General features: G+C 44.3%; 1 protein-coding gene across 3 annotated transcripts in view; it reads right to left on the bottom strand.

Annotated features, from left to right (window-relative positions):
* Nucleotides 1–20,653, bottom strand: part of SUFU (SUFU negative regulator of hedgehog signaling) — an 83,337-nt gene extending 62,684 nt beyond the window's left edge. The window contains exons 1-2 of one of the 3 annotated variants that reach the window (XM_031505269.3): nucleotides 20,387–20,653; nucleotides 14,631–14,765 (exon numbers count right to left, since the gene is read on the bottom strand). In XM_031505269.3, the coding sequence (XP_031361129.2) occupies nucleotides 14,631–14,765; nucleotides 20,387–20,562 (311 nt within the window). In that variant the 5' untranslated portion in view covers nucleotides 20,563–20,653. Of the gene's footprint in view, nucleotides 1–14,630; nucleotides 14,766–15,129; nucleotides 15,485–20,386 lie in introns of those variants that run through there. The other 2 variants (XM_021536340.4, XM_085582751.1) reach the window with 2 other exon arrangements.
* Nucleotides 20,654–21,906: the final 1,253 nt, after the last annotated feature.

Here is a 21,906-nt window from a genome sequence, read left to right as displayed (position 1 = left end):
GGTTAAAACTCTCGTTATCTGTTCAGCAAATCAGCTCAGCAGAACAAACCACACTGCAGCACTGCACATATGCTGGAGGAGCCTAGCTTGTTCCTTTAATGAGGTAAGAGTTTCACTGATCGTGATATTTAGTTCCAGCAAAAGAATCCAAAGAAATAGAGGCCCCTTTATTTACAGAGCTGTGCAACCAGGCCCCCCAAGCCCCCAGCCACCCCATGCTCTGCCAGGCCTCTTCTGAAGCCACACACAGCGAACTGAAAAGCTGCTCCCCTCTGCAGCAGAGTACCCAGGACGTTTTTCACATCAAATAACCCAGCTTAAGAGGATCAAAAGGCAAAGTAGCCCTTTGCTTTAAAAGCAGCTCTGAAAACCAGAGGCTTTTCAAATCAAAGCTATATGCCAAAGCATTTTTATTCTCACTTTTGCAAGGAAGAAGGGAAGGTTTGCTTCACTGCAGTGTAAATAGCAGTATTTCTGCGATTCTGCTTTTGAAAGCTACACAGCACTGTACAAGGAGCAGAGTGTACTAGGTGTTTATTTTTTTTGAGAGTTTAAGAGTATGTGCATATAAATATATTAGGTGAACCAATCCCTGAAAACGGGAGTTTACCTAGGGAAATCACTATGATTATTTCAGCCTGAGAACAACAAGAAAGCTCTTTCAGGTTGTTTGGGGATAGTTAGGACTGCACTTTCAGAAGTCACAGCTGCACTCCCAACAGCTTGATAAACTGACTCTCTTCTGGGAAGCAAGGTCACAGCACTCTGGAATGACTTGTCTCAGATTCAGTTTTCAGCTGCTTCAACACTACTTCTGTGAAACCACTTAAGATACTTTTTACTTAAACTTCTGAATTGCATCTTTCCACAGCCTGTACAAAGCCAGTTACCTGTTCTGCTTCTGGTGAGATACTCTGATACTATTTTGAAGCCTTTAGAAATACAGTATCACTACATTTCTAAACCTGACATCAGGAAGAGCTGCTGTTATTTGTATCAGTACCAATTTTAATTGTACCCACAATTCCCATCCCACCCACCAAGAGATCCTCAACAGAATAATTGCCAATCCATAGCTTTCAGTACTCCTAATCAGCTTCTTGGGATGTTTTCAAAGTTTGAGGAGATGGTCAAATCAAGGTGACAGGCAGTATCCACCCTCTGCTTGATGAGACCAAAGCACTTTGGAGTTCAGCCCTCAATAGTGTTTAAGGCTGCAGAGCTAATACCCATCCCAGATTTTTCTATTAAGTAGCAAAGAGACTACTATTAGCAACACAGAGAACTGGTGTCACAAAAAGGATCCAAGGTACCCAGTGATTGACCTCACAGGTTGCTCCCTGAGAATCACTTGAATCACCTGAGACATGAATCCCTTCCCTTTTACTGCCCACTAACAAACAACACAAAGGGTGGCCTCCTGTCCAAAACCAAAGGAGAAGATTTCAGCAGCCACTGAGCTAAACACTTCAATGTCTCTGTCTCCTGGGAAGGGTATCAGGCAAGAGCTTATGTGCCCTAAACAAGATTATGCACAGTCAGTCTTCTGAATTCAAGCTCCAGGTGCACTGTGCAATTTCTTCCCACCATAAACAAATGACCCTCAGATTCCAGCGCTTAAGGGAAAAAGAAAAAAAAAAAAAAGGGGGGGGGGGGCCCTACCTAGTGCTTCCAGCATCTTGCCTAACAGGAAGTGGTTGTTTTTAGAGCAGCTGTCAAACAGTACAAAACTCTCATATGAGAACCCCGACAGCATACTGAGAGGTTCCTGTGAAGCAATTCCATAAGAAAAGAGGCACAGCAACCCCTTTACATAAAGGGCTTAAAAAGTATCCAGAAGAGTAATTTCAGCCAAAACCTACCTGCTTACTCACATATTCTCCTGGATTGTCTCCTGACATTTTAAAAAAGTATTCATTCACATACAAACATTTGAGAAAAGCAAGGGGTGGTTATCTGGATGTCAGATGGTTATCTCTTCAGAGTGCTTAGCAGGAAATTCCATGAGCTCCTGCTGCCCCAAACTTGCACACACAATCTTACTGGACCCCTTTGTAGCTTGATTTAAGAAAAACTTCATGCATAAGCAGGGCAAATATAAACATAATACGAAAACATGTTAAAAGATTTCTGTTCATGTAAAATCACGGCTGGGAAGTGAGTGACACAGTACTCAGAGATATCAGACTGTGGCAGCTGCTGCTTAGAGCTTGCTCTTGCAGTACATCATATCAAATGTGCAAGCCATCAAACAAATGGAAAACTCTTCTAGAATGTTAAATTGTTTTTAGAGATTTATTCCAACATCTAAATCCAAACAGATGCAGAAGCATTCACTCTGCAGTTATTTGGAGGACTTTCTCAGCTTTCTGAAATACTCATGTAGGAACCACTTAGAAAGCTTTCACTGAGATAGATCTGAGTAAAAATTTGTGACTCGATTTGTGCTGGCCAGTATAAAAACAGAATTGTGTTTCACTGAGCTACCATTCAATGAGAGAAGAGCTGTTACAGGGCAGAGGGAGAAGAGGAGACAAAGTACAGTTTCACTCACACATATACAACACTGATTTCACAGATTTTACTATTCAGCTTCTTTAAAACTCAGCCAGTTACAATCTTGTCCCTGAAACCTGGAGACTCACAGTTTAGATTTCATTTTTACAAAATTGTCTTTGTACATAACAAATGTTGATACAACAGATAAATTGTTTTTTCCTCTAAACCTAGAGTCAACTTTATTCGTAATTCTGCAGGCACAATTTTTTTCTATAGTGTCACTAGATAGTGATCAAACTCCAGAATCAGATCTAGGAATGTGATCCAGGGAACTCAGCCCTCTGAGAAACCATCAACTGGAAACTTTTGGAGGTCCCTTCCAACCCAAGTGATCCTACAAATCATCATGGCCAAGAACACAGGTATGAACTTCTGCTACTGATACTCTGTACCCAGAACTGTGCTTGCAGGATCCATAGCTGATAATTCACAAACACTTGAGTAAAACTCATTTTGACAGAAGTGGTTCCTATACTCAGCTCCTGCCCAACCACCTACAAAACAGCTCCTGAATTGTGCTATCTCCAGCCTAGTATGTTAAAGTAAACTACCATCAGTTTTCTGGTCACCTAAATGTGCTGGGCTACAAGTTAAGGCAATTTAGGGGTTGCTTCTTTGAGGCTCTGCTGTCCATGCCATGAAAGCAGTAGCATCTGGAAGAAGGAAAGGATCATGCCTAGCTGCTGGAGGTTAATCCCTTTGAGTTCTAGAGGCTTGGAAGCATTATTGCCTCATTCTGGAGAGTGCCAACATACAATCACACCTGTAGGGATAGTGCTTGCAGATTAAGGGCAAAGGCTACAAAGACCCTATCGGTGCTAAAGGGATCAATCTGCCTCATTATCAACACTACATCAGGAAACCTCAGAATACTCTGAAAGTGCTCAAACAGCATCCAGGTAACCTAAGTCTGAACCTCCTGTCTGCTACAAACTTCTCATCCTCCTCAACAAATTACTTAGGGATTTGATTCTCAGATGTAAATAACGATAGCTCCCTGCTTCAAAGAGTAATGTGACACACTCATTATATAGGAAATGCTTATATACTCCATCTATCAAGGTCACAAAAGCTGGGAAATTAACTCCACATTCTGCACAGCATGGACAAATACCGAACACGGGAAATGACTAAAACATTCAAATACGAAACAGGAGGTTGCATGGGATATGTCACTCCCTACCCCAGCAAAAGATGTTCATATGAGGGCAGTTTACATTTTCTTTTCTCTATTTTATGGTGCTTGGATGTAGCTATACCAGTAGGTGATGGTTTACTCTTGCATTACAGTTATAACTAAATTGCCAAACCAAAACAGTTCCTCTTCATGATTTCCAAAGCAACTTATTAAAAATAAATATATGTGTGTAATCAAGTAACTAGATTACTGACATGTATTTCAGCTCAGGGGCTCACACACTTCTCCACAGAACTACTCTGACTTTCCATTTCATGGCCAGCAGAATAGTCCCAGCCCAGGTAAGTTGTTGAGTGCAGGTTCTGAACTACAACAACCAGCACCACAAGTCAGGCTGTGCTTCTTGACAAAGCAAGTGCAAACAGTTTCACCACAAAAGCTTGGGAAATTGCAGCAGACTTGCATCATCTTAGTGCCCTCTGAAAGGATCTGGAAAGAAAAGCTAGGAGTACAAAAAGGATTTATTATTGCATTCACAGAATAAGAGTGAAGGCACTAAGGAAAAAGAAAACTTATTGAGATCTGTAACATTTTACTTAAGCTGCCTATTTATACTGCACTTCAGAACTACTCATCCTTCATTTCTACAAGGCCCAGAAGACCAGGGCCTCTCATTTGGCCTGAGTTGGAGGTGATTCTGCCAACAAAGCACACAGTCACTGCACGACACAGTGAATAAGAGAAGACAAACTTTCATCTGCACATGGATCCTACTTCTGAATCCTTAGCTCTGACAGACAGAGAATGGTAATACATTTCCACAATTTCACCCAAAGGCTCAGCTGCAACCTCACCAGGCATGAGAACATTAGCACAGGACTAGTTTGAGCCAGAGTGGCTGGGAAGGACAGTATTGCTGTGTTTGGTGAGCAGCTGGGAAAAGGGCACCAACTTTCCTTGCAGTGTCTGCTGGCTCCTTCCTAGCTCCTACTGTGGAAAGTTCTGCAGCTGCTGGGAGGAACTTATTCGCATAACAAAAGTGCCTTTCAAAAGCAGTACAGGAGGGTGGAAAGAATATGAAAAAAAACCCTTAAAGCCACTGACAGCTAGTTAGTTAATTTTTCAGCATTGCCTAAAGGTCTCAGGAAAGGATTAGGACTCCAGTACCTTACGTAGAATATAAACACTGGTGTATCCCATTACTTTCCTGCTGGCTAAAGAACCTACCTTAAGAAAAATCATGCAAAATGCAACTTTAATATACCCATGAGCACATTTTTAGGACTCTCATACAATTAAGTTCTCAGCCGTGCAATAAAATAACTCAGGGCATAAAAGATATTCAGGAGCTTTTAGGAGCCTGAAGTCCAAAAGCCTGCAAGTAGGCTGTAGGCACCCACACATCGCTGGTTGGCAAAATGCTCAAAGTGAACCAGCAAGGTGGACCTGTAGCTCAGGAAGTCAACTGTGTCCTGGGCTGCACCACCAGAGGTATGGTCAGCAGGCTGAGGGAAGTGGTTCTGCTCTTCTACTCTGCTCTTGTGAGATCCCATCTGGACTGCTGCATCCAGCTCTGCAATACCCATCCAAAAAATAACATGGATCTGTTGCAGCAAGTCCTGAGGATGGCCATGAAGATGCTCTGAGAGGCTGAGGGAGTTGAGCCTGTTCAGCCTGGAGAAGACAAGGCTCCAGAGAGACCTTAAAGCACCTTCCAGTACCCAAAGGGCTGGAGAGCTGAACAAAGACTTTTGACAATGGCACAAAGTGATACGACAAGGGGGAATGCCTTTAAACTGACAGAGTAGGTTTAGATTAGATATTATGAAGAAATTCTTTACTGTGAGGGTGATGAGGCACTGGCACAGAGTTGTCCAGCAGAGCAGTGGATGCCCCATTCCTGCAAGTGTTCCAGGCCAGGCTGGATGGGCCTTTGAGGAAGCTGGTTTAATGGGGATTGGAGCTAGAAGATCTTTACGGCCCTTTCCAACCTAAACCCACCTATGTCTCTCCGATACTGAAGGATCTTGAATTCAATCCCTGATCTTTCACTTCATCAGCAATAAAAACCCAGACAATTCTGCCTTCCCTGCTGAGCTGTTACATAATCTCATGTAATTGCAAAGGGTGCACTTAAAAATATACTGATGAGCACCATGAGAATCTTAATCAATTAAGCAGGCAGCAAAAGGTCCTTGGAGTTGAGCTGTAATTCCAGGGAAAAGAAAGCACTGGACTCCTGGGGAAACACTCCCAAAAGGGAAACATGAGACAGCTGCAATGAAAAGTCTACTAGAGATAGTTTTTTTAATCTGCCTTTAAGTGTTAAGCTTCTTCTGCAAGACTATCTTTCCTTTGAAGCACTTGAAACTTCTAGTGTTTGTGAATGTTACATGACCTCTATTTGTTTTAAGACAATGTGCAAAAGGATAAAATATATCTTTGCCTCTTAAAAATCAAACAAAGGAGGAAAGAAAGTGTCATTCCTTCACCATCCTTTCAGTGGCTCCAGGCTTACCCTTAAACATTTGAATAGTGGCAAAATAGTTTTGCTTCTCAGTCAAACCACTTCAGTTATGGGAACTGCAAAATGGCTCAGCTTATCTTTCAAACAGGAGCAAAGTTGGGAGAGAGATGTCACCTTACAACATATTTCAGTACTGCTTACATTTGAGTGCAGCAAGTAGGAACACTCTCCTTGTGCTCCTGATCACTTTTGGAGGAATAACCTGCCCAGTTAAAAACACAGAGGTCAGCATACAGCTCATCACAACCATTCTATTAGAGAAAATCCCCCATCTATCTCTGAACATTAAATTCTTTGTTTTTCTGCTTAATTTTACTCTTCTAAGTAAAAAAGGAATTCAAGGCCCAGAGACATATTATTTTTGCATAATAAGGTTATACATATGGATTCAACTTAGCTAGGAAATGTCAACTTAAGGCTTGTCTTCATGAGGAAATTTACTGTAACTAGTCTACCAGTATAATTATATTGCTGTAGTTCTACTGGTAAAATTCCCCTGTTGAGCCTTATTCATAACAACAGCTGCCTTTATGGTTTATTTTTGTCGACTATGCCAAAAAAGGCCCCTGCTCCAGAAAGGCCACAACAATTTACAGTGGAGGAGGGGAAGGAGCTGTGCCAGTGCAACTGGAGCAGTAGAAAGAATAACAGTATAGAAATGGCAGTATTTCTTTATACTAATGAATAATTTGCTACAAAAAAAATAGAGTGAAATACTGTAAGAAATCTATACTGTACATCAGGCATCATTGCAGGTAAGGTATGTTTCATGCTACATTTCATAGCTTTGGTAAAGGCCCCCAAGCCAGACGCTGGTCTGCATCAGCCTCCCTGTGTGCATCCTTTTGTTCTTGCCTCCCCCCGAAATGCTGCAGTGCATTTTTCCCAGGAGTACTATTTTCCCCCCATTCCTTTATAGAAGCAATGCCTTGCTGCCCAGCAACTGCCCAGGGCCCCCTGAACTGACCCTCCAAAACAAATGGGCATTTAAGACCAGTCCCTGTGGTTTACAGTTTGCATCTTAGGGACCAGGGATAGTTGGAAAGCAAAGAGCACTTTTTGCAAAAAGGATTTTAAAACAATTGCCCTTCACTTCAGCAGTACAAGAATGCTGAGCTAGACAAAACAATGAGCCATCTGTGCACTCTTCCCTCCTTCCCTTGTCTGTATCCTCTGAGCTTAAATCAGAGCTCCCCAAGAATGGCCAGTCCCCCTTCACCTCCGCCCACCCTGTTTACATCCTGAAAAAAACAGTTTTCTGGCCTATTTTTTTTTCTTTTTGTTCTTAAGAGCCCTTGCAAAATCTTCCTTTAAACATCAGCCCTTTGTCAGGTGGTATCCCATCTACCCAGCTTTGTCAAGTGATGAAAAAATGCCTCCCACCAATGATCCGTTCCTTGTTTACCATCCCTAGAGGCAGAGTGGCACTCAGGAGCCCTGCTCACCCCTTTGTCCAAGGAAGGCAATACCATCTGAATGGGAGACCACCAAGATTTGCAGCCCTCTTTTGTTAGCCTGGTGTCACTGCCTGTTGGGCCTTGATTCAAAATTGAGATGACAGTAGAGAGGCAGCTGAGTTAGGTCATCACCACAAAGCATAGAAGAGAGAAGCACCAATAGCTCAAATTTCACATAAAATCGGTAACTTTATTATCAGTGTAATTTGTTGTTACCAATTGTAGCCACTGATTCATCAAGAAACATGCACTATTCTAGCACTAGTCAAGAAGGCACATTCCCAACACTAAAAACACATTGAGGAAAAAACAAAGGGGATTAGGTATGAATAACAGCATTCAGATCTATTTCTTCAAACCTTTATTTTGTTAGTATCTCTATCCCAGGCAGCAAATGGATTAAAAAATATCAATTATCTCACAGCTGGAGTGGCTGCACCACTCAAAAATACTTTTACCTTCATGTCTCACTGAAAAAAAAAAGCTGATTTTTTAATTCTTGATTTTTAAAACATCACAAACAGATCTTTATCACATAAAGCAATCCTTCACTAGAAGACTCAGTTTTGATCCACAGTTGCTTCTGTTCCTGGCAGGCTGAACTAGCTGGGAGAGCAGAACCTGCAACCTCTCCCACATCATTCAACGCTAACCCAACTTGGAGATCAGAGTAAGGAAGCCATGTCTCAGATCAACTTTCCTCCAATGTGCCAAGATAATAAATGTAAAAGTTCCATTGACAAAAAAACCCATAAAACCATCCAGTTAGAGCACTATGCCCCTTCCCCGGCAGGGTAGCAAGAGGCTTATCCTAACAGGATGCAGCACCAGAGAGCAGACACACCACCGAACAGGAAGTGGTGTCTGCCTTCAATGCTCAGCACTAAACCTTCTTCCAATCTTTTTCCCTTTTTTTTTCTTATTGAAAACAGTCCTTCTTGTAAATTCAACTACTGTGCTGTAAACTTTAAATAAATTTCCTTCAATGCTTCAAAAAACATTCCAAATCTAGCACAGTTGAAGAGTGGTCTCATCCCACAACCCCTGCACATATACACAGATAGACCACAGCACAAAGCACGCTGCTCTCCGTAGGTGGCCTACATCTTCCATTTAATTAAGGGTACTAACTACCTCCAGCAAGTGACATTTGGAAGCCAAGTGCACTCTGCCTTGGAGGAGGGAAAATTAGATTTCCCTGCAGTGACCATAGCTTCAGGGGAGGTCTGGCTCCAGCAGTGAAACACAAGCCTTAGAGGGTTCTGGTGCACAGCAGTTACTGGAGGGACACCCTCAGCTGGACACATAAATAGGCATGATGCTTAGTTTAACTGGGTTTTTTGTGTCTGGGAAATAGAGAATTGAACCCTACATGATCACACTTGTGCATATTCTTCTTTAAAATGTTTGAATTCATTGGTCAAATTCAATCCACTCCTTCAGAGGAAGAGTTGTCCCAAAAATGTCACATTTCTGCAAAGTATGCAAAAACAAATAGCCAGACAGAGGAAGAGGATCTACAGGTCCTCAATAAGCAAGTTTCAGTATTTCTAGACACCAGAGAATCCACACAGATGAGACTTGTTAAAAGTACCTTAATTCTAAGAAAAGCTCATTCTAACTCATATCTTTATAGGTATGAAAAAATCTAATCACAAAAAAACAATCCACTAAAAGACAGATTTTATTGTGCTGTGCAGCTAAACTACTTTTCCTTACCATGACAGATTCTCAAATAAACTATCACTGAAAGAAAACCCTGGGGTTTTTTTGTTACAGAACTCCCTAATTCTATGGCATCTCCCTTTGCACTCTACTATGAACTTTCCTCTCTCCCCTCTGCCTCAGACAGAAGACCAAATGAAAAAATAAGCATTACATTTAGGGTCAGTCTTTGATAGGCAAACAAGACCTGGGAAGAAAAAGGAAGTCCAGGGTATGGTGCCCACCTTGGACCCTCTCTCCTCAAAGTCCTGCTTCTTGTACTGCTTTCCTAAACTGATGCTCACTGATCTTCTCTTCCATGTAATTCCCTTTAGCTGGGGCAGATGCTCCACCTCCAGCAACCTCTCAAGGTAGACAAGATGAACTTTACAAATCTTAGCTGAAATATGGATCTACCACCTCTCTCTAATTTACCATCTTCCTAAAGGCCCTCTATTTTATCATGAAAACAAAGAGGGGCAGAGTCACTCTCCACCATTTTAAAATAATTCAGTTACCTTGGAGTTTAGTGTAGTATTTCAGCAGTGCTTTAGGCATGTGGTTTATAAAGCACTTAGGGACCCATTAAATAGCAAAATATAAGGCTAAAGGCTGGCAAGCTGAGGGCAGTGAGCTTTTAAATTTATGAAAGGCTACAGAACTAAGAGGCCACTAAAGTGATAGCTGTCAGCACCACTCCATCCTATATTCATGCAGGTTCAAAGGAGAAGCCAGCATGCACTCAAAAGAAAGAGAGCACTCGTTCCAACTTCCAGGCTATTTTCTAAATACTCTTTTCAAACTCCTTTTATACTCAGAAAAAGCCTTCAAGAAAACATCCACCCCTCTGCAAGCCTTGTATTGGTTACCTGTTCCACTTTTGTGCTCTTTTTTCTTCCTCCCAACTCTAACAAGCATCCTTGCCCTTTTACAAGTTAAGGTCATTCAGAGGATCTATACAAGCAAGCAGAACACAAGCTGGACTGAAGATCTTGAAAGGCTCATGCTTACCCTCACCTTTAATAGGGAGGCACCACCCACAGAGACAACACGTTATCCCGGCATGCACCGCTCCCTCCTGATCCAAATGGAAAGCAGCACAAATCAAAAGGACCACAGCAAGTTGGAACCTGTTGTCTCAGCAGGTGGTACCCTGCATCTGTAATAGAGATGAAGGCAGCTGTAATCTCTCCGGTTTTATGCAAATGGGATGCTGCACTTCAGCTCCTGGCTAGGGGCCAGGAAAAAAAACAAAACCAAAAAACCCCAAACCCCACCACCCTTGTCAGTATGAAGTTGATGTAGTAAACATCAAAACAGAGTTGGCATGTCACTTTGCATGATGTGGGAAGACCACAAATAAAAATCTTATCTCAATCTATCCATAATTTAAGCTTTACTTTCTATTTCAGCTCTGACTTACAACCCTGCAATTTTAATACAAATATGACTATTCAAGGTGTTCAGGAATTCTATTGCATCATGGTTTTCACTTTCTATGCACTTCTTTAAAGTGTTACGAATGAGCACTCGAACTACGGAACAGTTAAGTGGAGATTCAGCCTTGGCATTAGAACAAACTGAAGTCAGAAGCCAGCCTGGGAAAAATAGATTTTCCTTCTTAGTCCCTGGACAGCCTTGCAAACCTGTGCCAGCACAGTCCGGGCTGGCAAACACTGTGGCACCACAGTAACAGAATCACAGAATGGGTGAAGTTGAAAGGGATCACAGGGTGTCATCTAGCCCAACCTTCCTGCTCATGCAGAGTAATCACAGAGCACATGGCACAGAATTGTGTCCAGACGGTTCTTTAGTATCTCCACAGCATCTCTAGACAATCTGTGCATGGTCACCCACACAGTTATTAGGTTCTTTCTCATCTGCAGGTGGAACTTCCTATGCATCAGTTTCTGCCCATTGCCTCCTGGGTCAGAGACTCCTGAGGGCTGCTGCAAAGGCAGCACTCAGCTGAAGCTGGCATTGCCACTGATGGAGTCTGAGTCCAGCTACACCTGCTGATGCTGCCTTCCTCGTGCACCTGTTCACCACCAAGAAGAAGTCACCATAATGCTTGTAATCTGCAGGAACGATCAGGCACCTGTCCCTTTACCTTGTTGACCGCCTTGCATCAGAGCACGAACCTGCAACTGCCAGCTGAGGCACTGGCTTTGTGCAGACACACAGGGACATGTTCCTTGCTGCTGGCATTGCTGTGGGCAGTTGCTGCCAGCAAGGGGTGGAGAAGAGTGCAGGACTTAGTATCTCCTCTCCCACAACTGCACGGCCTCATGCTTCCTGCCAGCAGGCTGAACACACTCACCAATGCAGTGCAGAATCTCCTCAGAATACAAGAACAGTCTGAAAAAAAAAGGCCCTACTTTAACCCTGCAGAATAGATTCAAGAAGTTACGCATTTGTTTTAATTAGAAAGAAGATAGAAAAAGCTAAAAACGGAGTATAACTTGCAAAAACATCCTGGAAGGATTTCTGCTGCCACTCAAGTTGTGCAACATTCTCAACTGGAGAGACTTATTTCCATGCAAGCAGCTTGGCATGAAATCCCACTGAAAGGCCTAAAGCTGTCATGACATCATGATTTAGGACTTTTAGAGCTATCAGCCCAGCACAGCTGGTGTCATGGTTGCCATTATACCATGAAACACTGAGGGGTTTTAAACGAAAAAGGTTTCCTTGTTTGAAATTCTTAGATTTCTTCCATCTTATTCTACAGATTCTTAAAACCAGACTGATTCTGTAAGCAGAGTGTAGCTGATACGTAAGCAAAGCAGGAAACAGTGCTGCTTTAACTGAAAATAAATCTGTCAACAAGGAGGCACTGGGAGACCTCTACTTCAGACTTTTCAGGTTCTTATTAAAAAATATAAATTAAAGTCAACATTTTCACATTATTTGCTACATCTGTTTGCTATTCCATTATAAATATAAGTACAGGGGCCTCCAATTCAGTGTTAGTTCACTTGAAAAAAAATCAAAAAGTCCTTTTCATTTAATACTGCTTTATAATTGTTCTAAACTGTACTGTATTACCATGAGAGGTCCACAAGAAGTAAGCTACACCTTACCCAAACAGGACAATTAAAAAGACCTTTGGCAGTGTTCTATCCTTCCCCTTCTAAAGTATGAAGGACAGCGAGGTTATGGAAGCGTATCCCTGTTGTAGGAACCTTGCTGTCACAAACAGATCCAGCTCTGCACTCTTTGTAGACAGCTGGGAAACAAAATTAAAAAAAAACCCCAAAAACCCAAAACAAAAACAAACAAAACCCAAAAAAAACCCTCAAACAAACCCTTTCTTGTCTCCAGAGGCCAGGGGAATTGAGCAGAGTGCCACACCGGTTTTAAAGAAAATATACCAAAGATTTAAACAACTACCCTACAACTCCATGCTCCTGCCAACCATTCTACAACAGCACATTTTACCTGGAACAGCAGAATCCCAAAGCCCTTCAAACAAAAAAAAAAAAAAGACATATTTTCTTAAATAAAGCTTTATTAAATTCCCTGTCAGAGAACAAGAACTTCCTGAGTGCACAGGAAAATCCACCACATTCCTACAGTGTGCACCCAGGGCTGGGCTGGTGACATGCAATTCCCACAGCCATCAAATTTCCATAGCAGTTTTAGCAAACAACAATTGCTCTTGGGAGTGAGAACTGCTGGTGAATGCTCAGCTCCTTTGAAAATCTTTTCTCAGCCAGTCTACAGTGCTCACGTACCAGCTGGTAACTTCACATTCAGTGTTGAGGAGATGGGTAGGTCTTGTCAGCTCTACCACAGGCATAATTGTATATTAAGACTTTTGCAGACAAGGTAGAATCAACCTACCCAACAGAACAAATACTATTAAGCTTTGTAGCCCCAAGAATGAGGCCAAATTAAAGATGACAGACTGCAGACAGCTGAACATCTTAGGGCAAGTGACACAAGGACACAGTACTGTGGAGCTGAGGATAATATTCCAGCCACACAGAGAAAAGGGAAACATATATCTTATCTATAAACAAAAGCACCATGTGAATGTGTACATGTTCATGCTAAGATTTCTTGTGAGGGAATGAAGCCTTAAACTTAATTTCTTTCACTTGCCCTATTTTTCCTCTGCCCCTGCAACTATCCATTGGGGTTTGTTGTTAGTAAACATGTTGGTTAAACGTCCCAGGCAGATCTCTGTGACATTAGGGTCCTGCATAAACTCCATACTTGTTTTCTGAAAAACAGTTCTGTAATCACAAACACAAGGAAAAAAAAAAAACAGGAGAAACTGCCTTGAGCAATGGGTAAAGTTAAAGAAACTGCCCAACTGCTGCTGTTGCAAGAGAAGCACTTTGATGGAAAAAAACCTGGTGGCTGAATCTTAACCAAGACAAACAAAAGGAGGAAAGCTTGCGTGAACAAAATGAAGCCTTTGCTACACCACTCATCAAGGACATTTATCCTGCAACTATAACACAGTGCAAAGATAGTTTCAGTAAACAGCAACAGCAGAAACATTGTGCCATTTCTGGCTGGTTAAAAGGCCACTTTCACAGCCCCAAAATCACAATGTCTTGGCTGCTGCTACTCACTTTAACTGGAGTTAAGCAGTAGGGTCAGCTAACGAAAGACAAGAACAGGGTTAGCTCATGCTGCCTGCTTGGTCTAATCCAAAGTTCCTGCTAGAAACCATTCATACCAACAACCTAAGATAATAATTTAATTACTAGAGAAAAGACAGTCAAACAATTAAGAGTTTTAGGCTTCTGTTACACAAATTGGCACTTTATACAGCAGCCACTGGAATGGCAGTCTGCTGACAGTAACACTGCTGTGCCAGCAACAGCAAAAATGCCCTTACAGCAGTTTTCCAGAGGAAGGCATTTAACATGCACAGGGAGGGGTCAGGATTTAAGTGTACCACCATAGCAGATTACAGAGTGTGAAAAACACAACAAGACAGACAGTTAAAAGAAAATTTCCCAACAAGCTGAAAGAAATTTAAACAAAAACCCACTCAACACTGAAAGGAAATATACAGCATTCAAAGCCTGCAGAGGGGAAACATAGAATGTCTTCTACATGCAAGAACAGGCATATGTCATCCTTTTTTGAGACCAAGGGCTAGGGTGTTCTCAACAGAAAACCAGCTGTTCAAATAATATGAGCAGCAGGACAGGGTTTTACCTACACCCCCCCAAAATGCAACACAAAACACAATGCACAGCTACAGAACCTTAATGACACTTACTCATGTACTCTGTTGTCTCCATACAAGTCACTTAGCCCAAAGCTGACGTAGTGCCAGTGCTCAGGAACATTCAGTGCTGGGTTTCCCAGGTTTCTGTACATGCTAACATAGTCCAGAGGGTCAGGCCCTCCCAACCTGCATAAAAAACAGAAAAATTATTGCATAAGTTAGTTCACTCAAGACAAAGGGTAACTCTCCCCAGGTGCTAGAAGTGGTTGTACAAAGACCTGGTTTAAAACAAAAATTAGAACATTCAAATTACCTCTGGGAAAAAAAAAAAAAAAAAAATGAGGAGAAAGGTTAGGTTAAGTCCAGAAAGCTTTGAGCACAGGAAAACAAAGTACATGTGTGCAACATGCTAAAAACGTTTTTAATGTTAAAGCATAAAAATCATATTAAAGCTTCCAAAAAACACAAAGAAAATTGAAATACTGTTCTAGTAAAAGAGCAATGGCTGTATCTGCATTGCAAACTCTTAATTCAGTCCAGAGGCACATACCTCAAAAAAAGTGATGCTACTCAGAGTAATCCATACTTCTGCACGCAGACAAAATAGTTCAAAAAGTGGAGGAGAAAAACATTGATTCAGTAAAACTAGCAGCAAAACTTCTAAAAATACACCACTTGCATTAAACAAGAATGAGTAAAAGGCAGCACTGTACCCTCTACATCAGCATTAGAATGGCTTCCTTAAAAGAACATAACTCAAAAGTCAACACAGTACAGGCAGGTTATGGTACAAAGCAACCCCCAAAGCCTGCAGCCACCCTTCCTGCTACAAGGCACAGGGAATTGAGGCTGTGTGCCAGCAGAGAGCAGAGCACATCCTCCTGCCGCTCGCATCACCTCTGTCTGAGCTAAGACAGGACAACTCCCTGCTGAAGGAAGGAACATGCTGGACTGTTTTGCTGTTTGCCCTGTCAATCACAGAACACCTACCATAAGCAGTTATGGCACAGCTGAGCAGCTGTTTAACCCCTTTGTGCCTTTGTGTCTTCAAGTAAAACTCTCAGCTGCTCCAAACAAGAAAATCCAAACTCATACAACCCCATTCACTTTCATGTGTAGAATCGTTTGTTCCACATTGGAACAAATAATTCTACACATCAATTCCTCTCATGTCTATTGTCTGTTTAGACCCTGACACAATCATCTGCAGGTTGCAGGGCATGGCTGTGCTTTCTTCACTTGTCCTGGGGGTTTGTGTATCATCATACACAGTTTCCGTAGCTGGAGAGATGGATCAAGCCCTAGTGACAATGAGACACTATTCTATACTCTCTGCCCTCCTCCTATTGCCCAGTCTTATCAAGTCTGTACAAAACAGCATATCAGCTTGGTGTACTAAAAGACTTCTCCACAGGTGTGCTGCCTTGCTCTTACTACCACTGGCGAGAAACCAAAGCACTTGTCTAACATGACTGACTTTATGTAGGACAGCTTCCCCCTCTTAAGTCACACAAGGCCATCCTTGTGACTGAGACCGATTGCAGTTTCTCCAGCAGGTCAGCCAAAGATGCAGCCCAGGATACTGGGGTAGTACAGAGGGGAGGAGCAGCTCACCCTCCGTAGTAGCACAGGTGTCCATTGTCAAAGGCTACATCAAAACAATGCAGCCTCCTCATATGACAAGTGGATCTTCATGACATAAAAGGCAAATTGGTGAGCAAACGTGGGGGAGAGTGTGTCAGACCCCAGGATGGAGCTGAGTTTGATCTTCAGTAGACACCTGAAAAAACCGCTTTTAAAGTCTAGCAATAGTTTGAAACACTCAGGAAAAAACAAGTCCCCTCTGACGACACCCTTTTCTCACTTGTTCCCTTTCACTGGCATCAGGTCACACTGGAGGCTGAGGTCTCTACCACAAGCACCCATCCATGTGGCTCTGTTCAGAGCCTGGCACCTATGTCCTGGCCAGTGCTCAGCCCTCCAGTGATCCATGATGGAAGCAGTCAGAGGGAAGTAATTCCAGCCAGGATGGTCACTTACTCTTGAGGAGCAGCAGTGACCAGCAGCAGCCACACACAATTATTACTGGACTGGGAGAACTCCATAGTGAGGAAGGTTCATGCACTGACCAGCATGAGAGGTTAGTCAGTGCTCAGGGCAGTTGTGTGGACTTTGCAATGAAGAGAATACTGTTAAGCAACCAGCACCTCCTACATGAAGAAAACGTGCTTCCAAACTAGGTTTAATAACACTTTAGAAGTCAAACAATCAATGCTGGAACACTGCTGACACAGGCACTCTGATACTGACAACAAGAGAAACCTCTACACTGCCCTTTTCAGGACAGGGACTATTCAATGAATTTCCCTAGGGCTACTCAAACATACTTGTCAGGTCTGATGCAGATGGCAGGTCCTGCCTAGGAGAGCACCAGGCAAGCCAGAAACCTCTCTCCCACACTCCTGCCAGCAATCCTGTGTTTGTCTCCAAAGGCCAAACTTCTCTGGAAACCTGCAGCACCACACTACTCAAGAGGTGGCCACAGCAATGTGGCACCAGGAGGCCTGAAGGAGCTGAGCTCAGTCCTGCCCAGAGTTCACTACCAACTGGTTCACATGTTGCTCAACGATCCAGTCACACCATCTTTACTCACTGAGAAGTGTAGTAGGCTTGGAAGAGATGTAGACTAAAAGCCTGCAGCAGTGACTAATTAAATTTTGAAAAACATATCCAAGCCATACACCTATCCCAAAACCACCACAACTACACAAGTATCCAGCATGAGCTTTCAGCCAGCTACCTGCAGCACACAGTAACGCGGCCATGGCAATAACACTCACCAGAGATTAGTCAGCACAGATATTTATCCAGTTTCGGTGGCAGGTTTCACTACTCTATGTCGGCGCTGCTGTGGTACATCCTCCCGCCCACACCGCCGCAGCAGGGTTCGACCTTGTATCACAATCTACATATCAGTACATGCACTCACACAAAGAGCTGGAAGCGTTGGAGGATTTTATTAGGAAGAGCCCAACTTCAAAGCCAGAGGTACAGTACAAATTTGTTACATTCTCTATTCATGGAGCTCATTCAGGAGCAGGAAGGACCGCCTCAGGGGAAACCCTGTATTTGCATCTGCACCAAGAATCTTCTTTTGACTGATGTTAAGAGCACTCCGAAGTTTGTGTGGAAGGCGAAACACAAAACGCAGAGAGGAAAGAGACCCACAATGGAAAGTCATTGGAAAACTCCACTCCTAATTCATCCACCTAGGAAAATCCTTAGTGTATTGTTTGTAGTCACTTCCCAGAAGCTGACAATAGCATTGCTCTTCACAGCTACCTTTTGAGAACCTTTCAGAAATAGTGTGTGATTCCCAAAAGGCTGCGGACCACAGCTCACTGCACAGGTTTTTGTGAGTATGGCCTAAATTTAAGACAGGTGATAAAAACCCAGTAGTCAAGCCCAAATTATACTTATTTCAAAACCCATCACAAAAAAAGAATAAATTTTATTTTTTTCACCAGCAATTCTATGCAACAAGATATTTAAATTTGAGATACTCTACCACATTTTATAATAAAAGTGGATATTGGATATCAACAGACAAACTCCATCTTGGTGCATGGCCTTCACAAAAATAGACAGAAACTCTTCCAAGAAGTTCTGATTGGATCCCAAGACTTCTCCCAACATGGCTAAACCCCTTTATGCAACAGGCATGGAGTTCTGCAGATTCTCCAATGTTCCACAGTTAGGATCTGCTCTGATCTGCAAGCCAAAGACTACAACTTCAGCTCCCTGAACAAAAAAAACCAAATCGCTGTTAACTGTAGAGAAACTGATACATATAATTAAAAGCTGATTAGTGATACAATATTTCTCCTAAGGCAGAGAATTTAATTCAGCCATTTCCTCTTCTAATGTAAACCAGCTAATAGCTGGCAGCCCAGGCAGAGTAGGACAGATTAGCAGAGAGTTGTGGCAGGAGTCGTTCTACTTAAGAGAACTTAACAAAATCAAGCTCCAAGTTTTCACCCAACAACAGGAGAGAAAGAACTTCTGGTGTCCATAGAGGTTTTACCTCACACAAGCATTTCCTGCACAGGACAGCAGTAGGAAGCTCACCTCTACAACAGAAACTCTCAGCTCTCACTGCTGGCTGAGCTAACAGCTGGAGGAACCACTAAGTGGAAAATGCCAGGATAAACAGGCCTTCACATTACTTCTTACTTGCAACCTGCCATCACTGCCAGCAACAATTCTTTTAGCGTTTGAGCTCCAACTGCAGCAAAACCCTAATCAATCCCTTAAGCAACAAGGTTTCTTCCCAAACAAGGGCCTTTGCCATTCTTCACTACAGACCTAAATTTCCCTCAGCCTCCAAAAATCTTATGTCAATACAGTCAGTATGTTTTAAGCTGTTGATAGAAAAGAAGTGCTAACGTGACTGGAAACTTCATGAGTATCTAAGATTAGACATAGGTGTAAAAACAGACTGATCAGACCACCACCAAAGTACTGATGTGCACAGATGACTAAGAAATTATTTATATTTTGAAGTCTCAGATTTGCAATATCTTAGCCCACTGTGTCATTTTAATACAATACTCCCCTAGACAATAAGGGCTAACAAACTTCTTGCTAGAATCACTTGAAAAACAACACTTCTGTGGACAAAAACAGCAATAGCTTTGTCTGTCAGAGCAGCATACAGGGAGGATGTTATTCTGCTGTTGCTCAGGTCTCTAATTAGATAAAGACATACAGGTTGAAATGAGCTGTAACTAAAGAAGTTGAGCATTTACTAGTTTTTTTTTCAAGTACTAGGGTAGGGACAGGCCAATGTGACATAAAGAAAACATTCAGGGGTGACTTGATCATGTTCCTTAGCCCCAGAAGAAGGGGCTGTGCAGCTAAGCGATCTAGCTAAGCAAAAAGCAAAAGGAACTCCTCTTCACACGGGATTAGACACTAGACACTTATCTTGATAGCTAAACATCCAAGAACTTCCTTCATGCCACTCTCCCACATAAACAACTGCTGTTCCTGGTGTCAGACACTGTGTCAGCAGAGACACTGAACAGCAGATTCACATTCTGTGATAACACATGGCTACGTAAGGCCAAGAGAAGCTGGCAGTGCCCCGTATGGGCAGGGCTGTATGGGTACACAGGGATGTGCCCGGCCTGCAGGCTGCAACAGCGGGTTCGCTCCGGTCCGTGCCGCCGCACTCGAGCCCCAGACCCCTGGCCAGAAGACGGAGCCCGGCACTCCTGACCGGGGGGGAAACTCCAGACCCTTCCTCACCTTCTGCGGGAACACCTCCACTGAGTAACACGCACGCCCTTTTCATAAGACCTGCCCCAGATGGGGCCTTCATCAGCAACCCCTCAGGCGTGGACCCTCCAAATCACCCCAGAAACCCCAATACACTCTCCTGTCCTCAGGGCACACCTCTCCAGACCCTTCTATTACCAGCACATTCTCCCCAGGAGCCCCCTCCAAACACACACCTAGGCAACCAACTGCACCCCCAATTCCCCCATCCGCAGACCCGCTGCATGTCCCCAAAACTCCCGCAAATCACCCCTGACACAGAACGCAACCCCCACTCCCTGCCCTTGCCACAACCCTCCCCAGCCCCTCCAGCTTACCCCGTGCGACGGCCCCAGCCCCAGTGCTTCTCCCAACCCTCTCCCACTCCCACTCCTCCTCCCAAACCCTCTCCTATCCCACACAAGGCGCCGGCCCCACGGCTCCCCCCGGCTCCACGCAAGACCCCGGCCCCATCCAGGCCGCCTCACCAGTACTTGAGGATGGCGGTGACCTGGAGCGGGTTGGGCTGGTCGGGATAGAGGCGGCGGCACTCGCCGTAGATACCGTGCAACCCCGGCGGGAACAGCGACGGGAAGGACCCGGACCCCGAGCCGGACCCCGGCCCGCCCGCGGGGGGCCCCCCGCCCGGCCGCACGCCCTCCATGTCCCGGAGGCGGCTGGTCCCGGCCCGTCCCGGTTGGTGCCGAACCCGCTCCGCTCCCGCCAGGCGCTCCCGGCCCGGCCCGGCCCGGCCCAAGCGGCTGCGTGGGGCCGCGGGAGGAGGGGCGGGGCCTACTGCCGGGCCGCGTGAGTGACAGACCGCCTCCGCCAATGGCGGCGCTGCGCGGGGCTTCGCGCGAAGGAGGTGGGGCCCCGCTGCAAGGGCGGCGTTGAGTGACAGGACAGACTGACCAATGGGAGCTCGCCGCCCGGAGGGCGGCCGCGTCTCTGCCCCGCCCCTCGCTGCGGGTCGGGCGCGCCCCCTAGCGGCGGCGGCGGTGGGCGGGGCGGCGGCCGCGCGCGGCGGTGGCGGGAACGCGGAGCGGGTCCGGGGGAGCGGGAGCTCCGCGCCCGGCGGGCCCGGGAGCACAGCGGGGCTCTGACTGCTGCCTTCACACCCCCGCCAATGCAGGGCCCTCGGAGGCAGCTGGAAGCTGCCAGTGCGTGAAGTCTGGGGCTCTGCGATCGCGGATTCTGGCTTGTGCACAAGCGCACTGACGGTCTGGCTCATTCCCGAGCTGCAGCTACAGCTGTGGAGGTGCAAAGCCGGGTATGTACATGTGGATGGTGTGTGCGCAGTAGTTTACACACCTTTGCTAGAGCAGGGTCCTGCTTGTTAATCAGGAAATAGAAAAAAAAAGAGCTATAGAGTGCTCAGCAGAGATGGTGGGCGCCCTGCTCGCATTTCTCACTTAAATAGGTGAGAGTTTATTCTAAAAACTTTCACAACACCATTTGGGGGAACACACATGGTGAAGAAGCTGACAGCCAAATGACAATCCTCTGATAAAGGAGGTGAGCAGTTGGTGTCCTCACTTTCCACAGTGAAAAATATTTCACTTGTCCTGTTACCATGATACTACTTTTTGTGACACTTGCCTGAGTAGTCAGCTGCAGTCAGCTGAGAAGGTGAATGTAACTGAGTATGTAGAAAGGCTGCGTTGGATACACCCATAGTGAGTGTCTCCTGCCATTCACTGAAGTGATACAACACTGTCTTTAATCTAAACCACTCAATCCTGTTGTATAAAAACTCCCTCTTTTAGACTAGGTGAATGGGGAAGGTCGCTAAATGTAAACATCTGGGATGAAACTTATCTACTGGAGCTAAAGGCAGGAACTACAGGAGAAAAGTCCATGTCTGCAGGAGAGATGTGGGACAAGACAGGTGAGTCAAGCCTTCAGGTTTGCTCACTGGCATGAAAATCCATTTAAATTAGTTTCAAGATCCAGAGTTTCAGTGATCGATTATTCCAAGTGCTTTTAGAATACTTAGTCAATGGAAAAT

The sequence above is a fragment of the Lonchura striata genome, chromosome 6, assembly GCF_050655825.1.
Source record: "Lonchura striata isolate lonStrDom1 chromosome 6, ASM5065582v1, whole genome shotgun sequence".
Taxonomy (NCBI): Eukaryota; Metazoa; Chordata; class Aves; order Passeriformes; family Estrildidae; genus Lonchura; species Lonchura striata.
The sequence above is the reverse complement of the archived record's forward strand: the minus strand, read 5'-3'. Positions and strand labels throughout refer to the sequence as shown.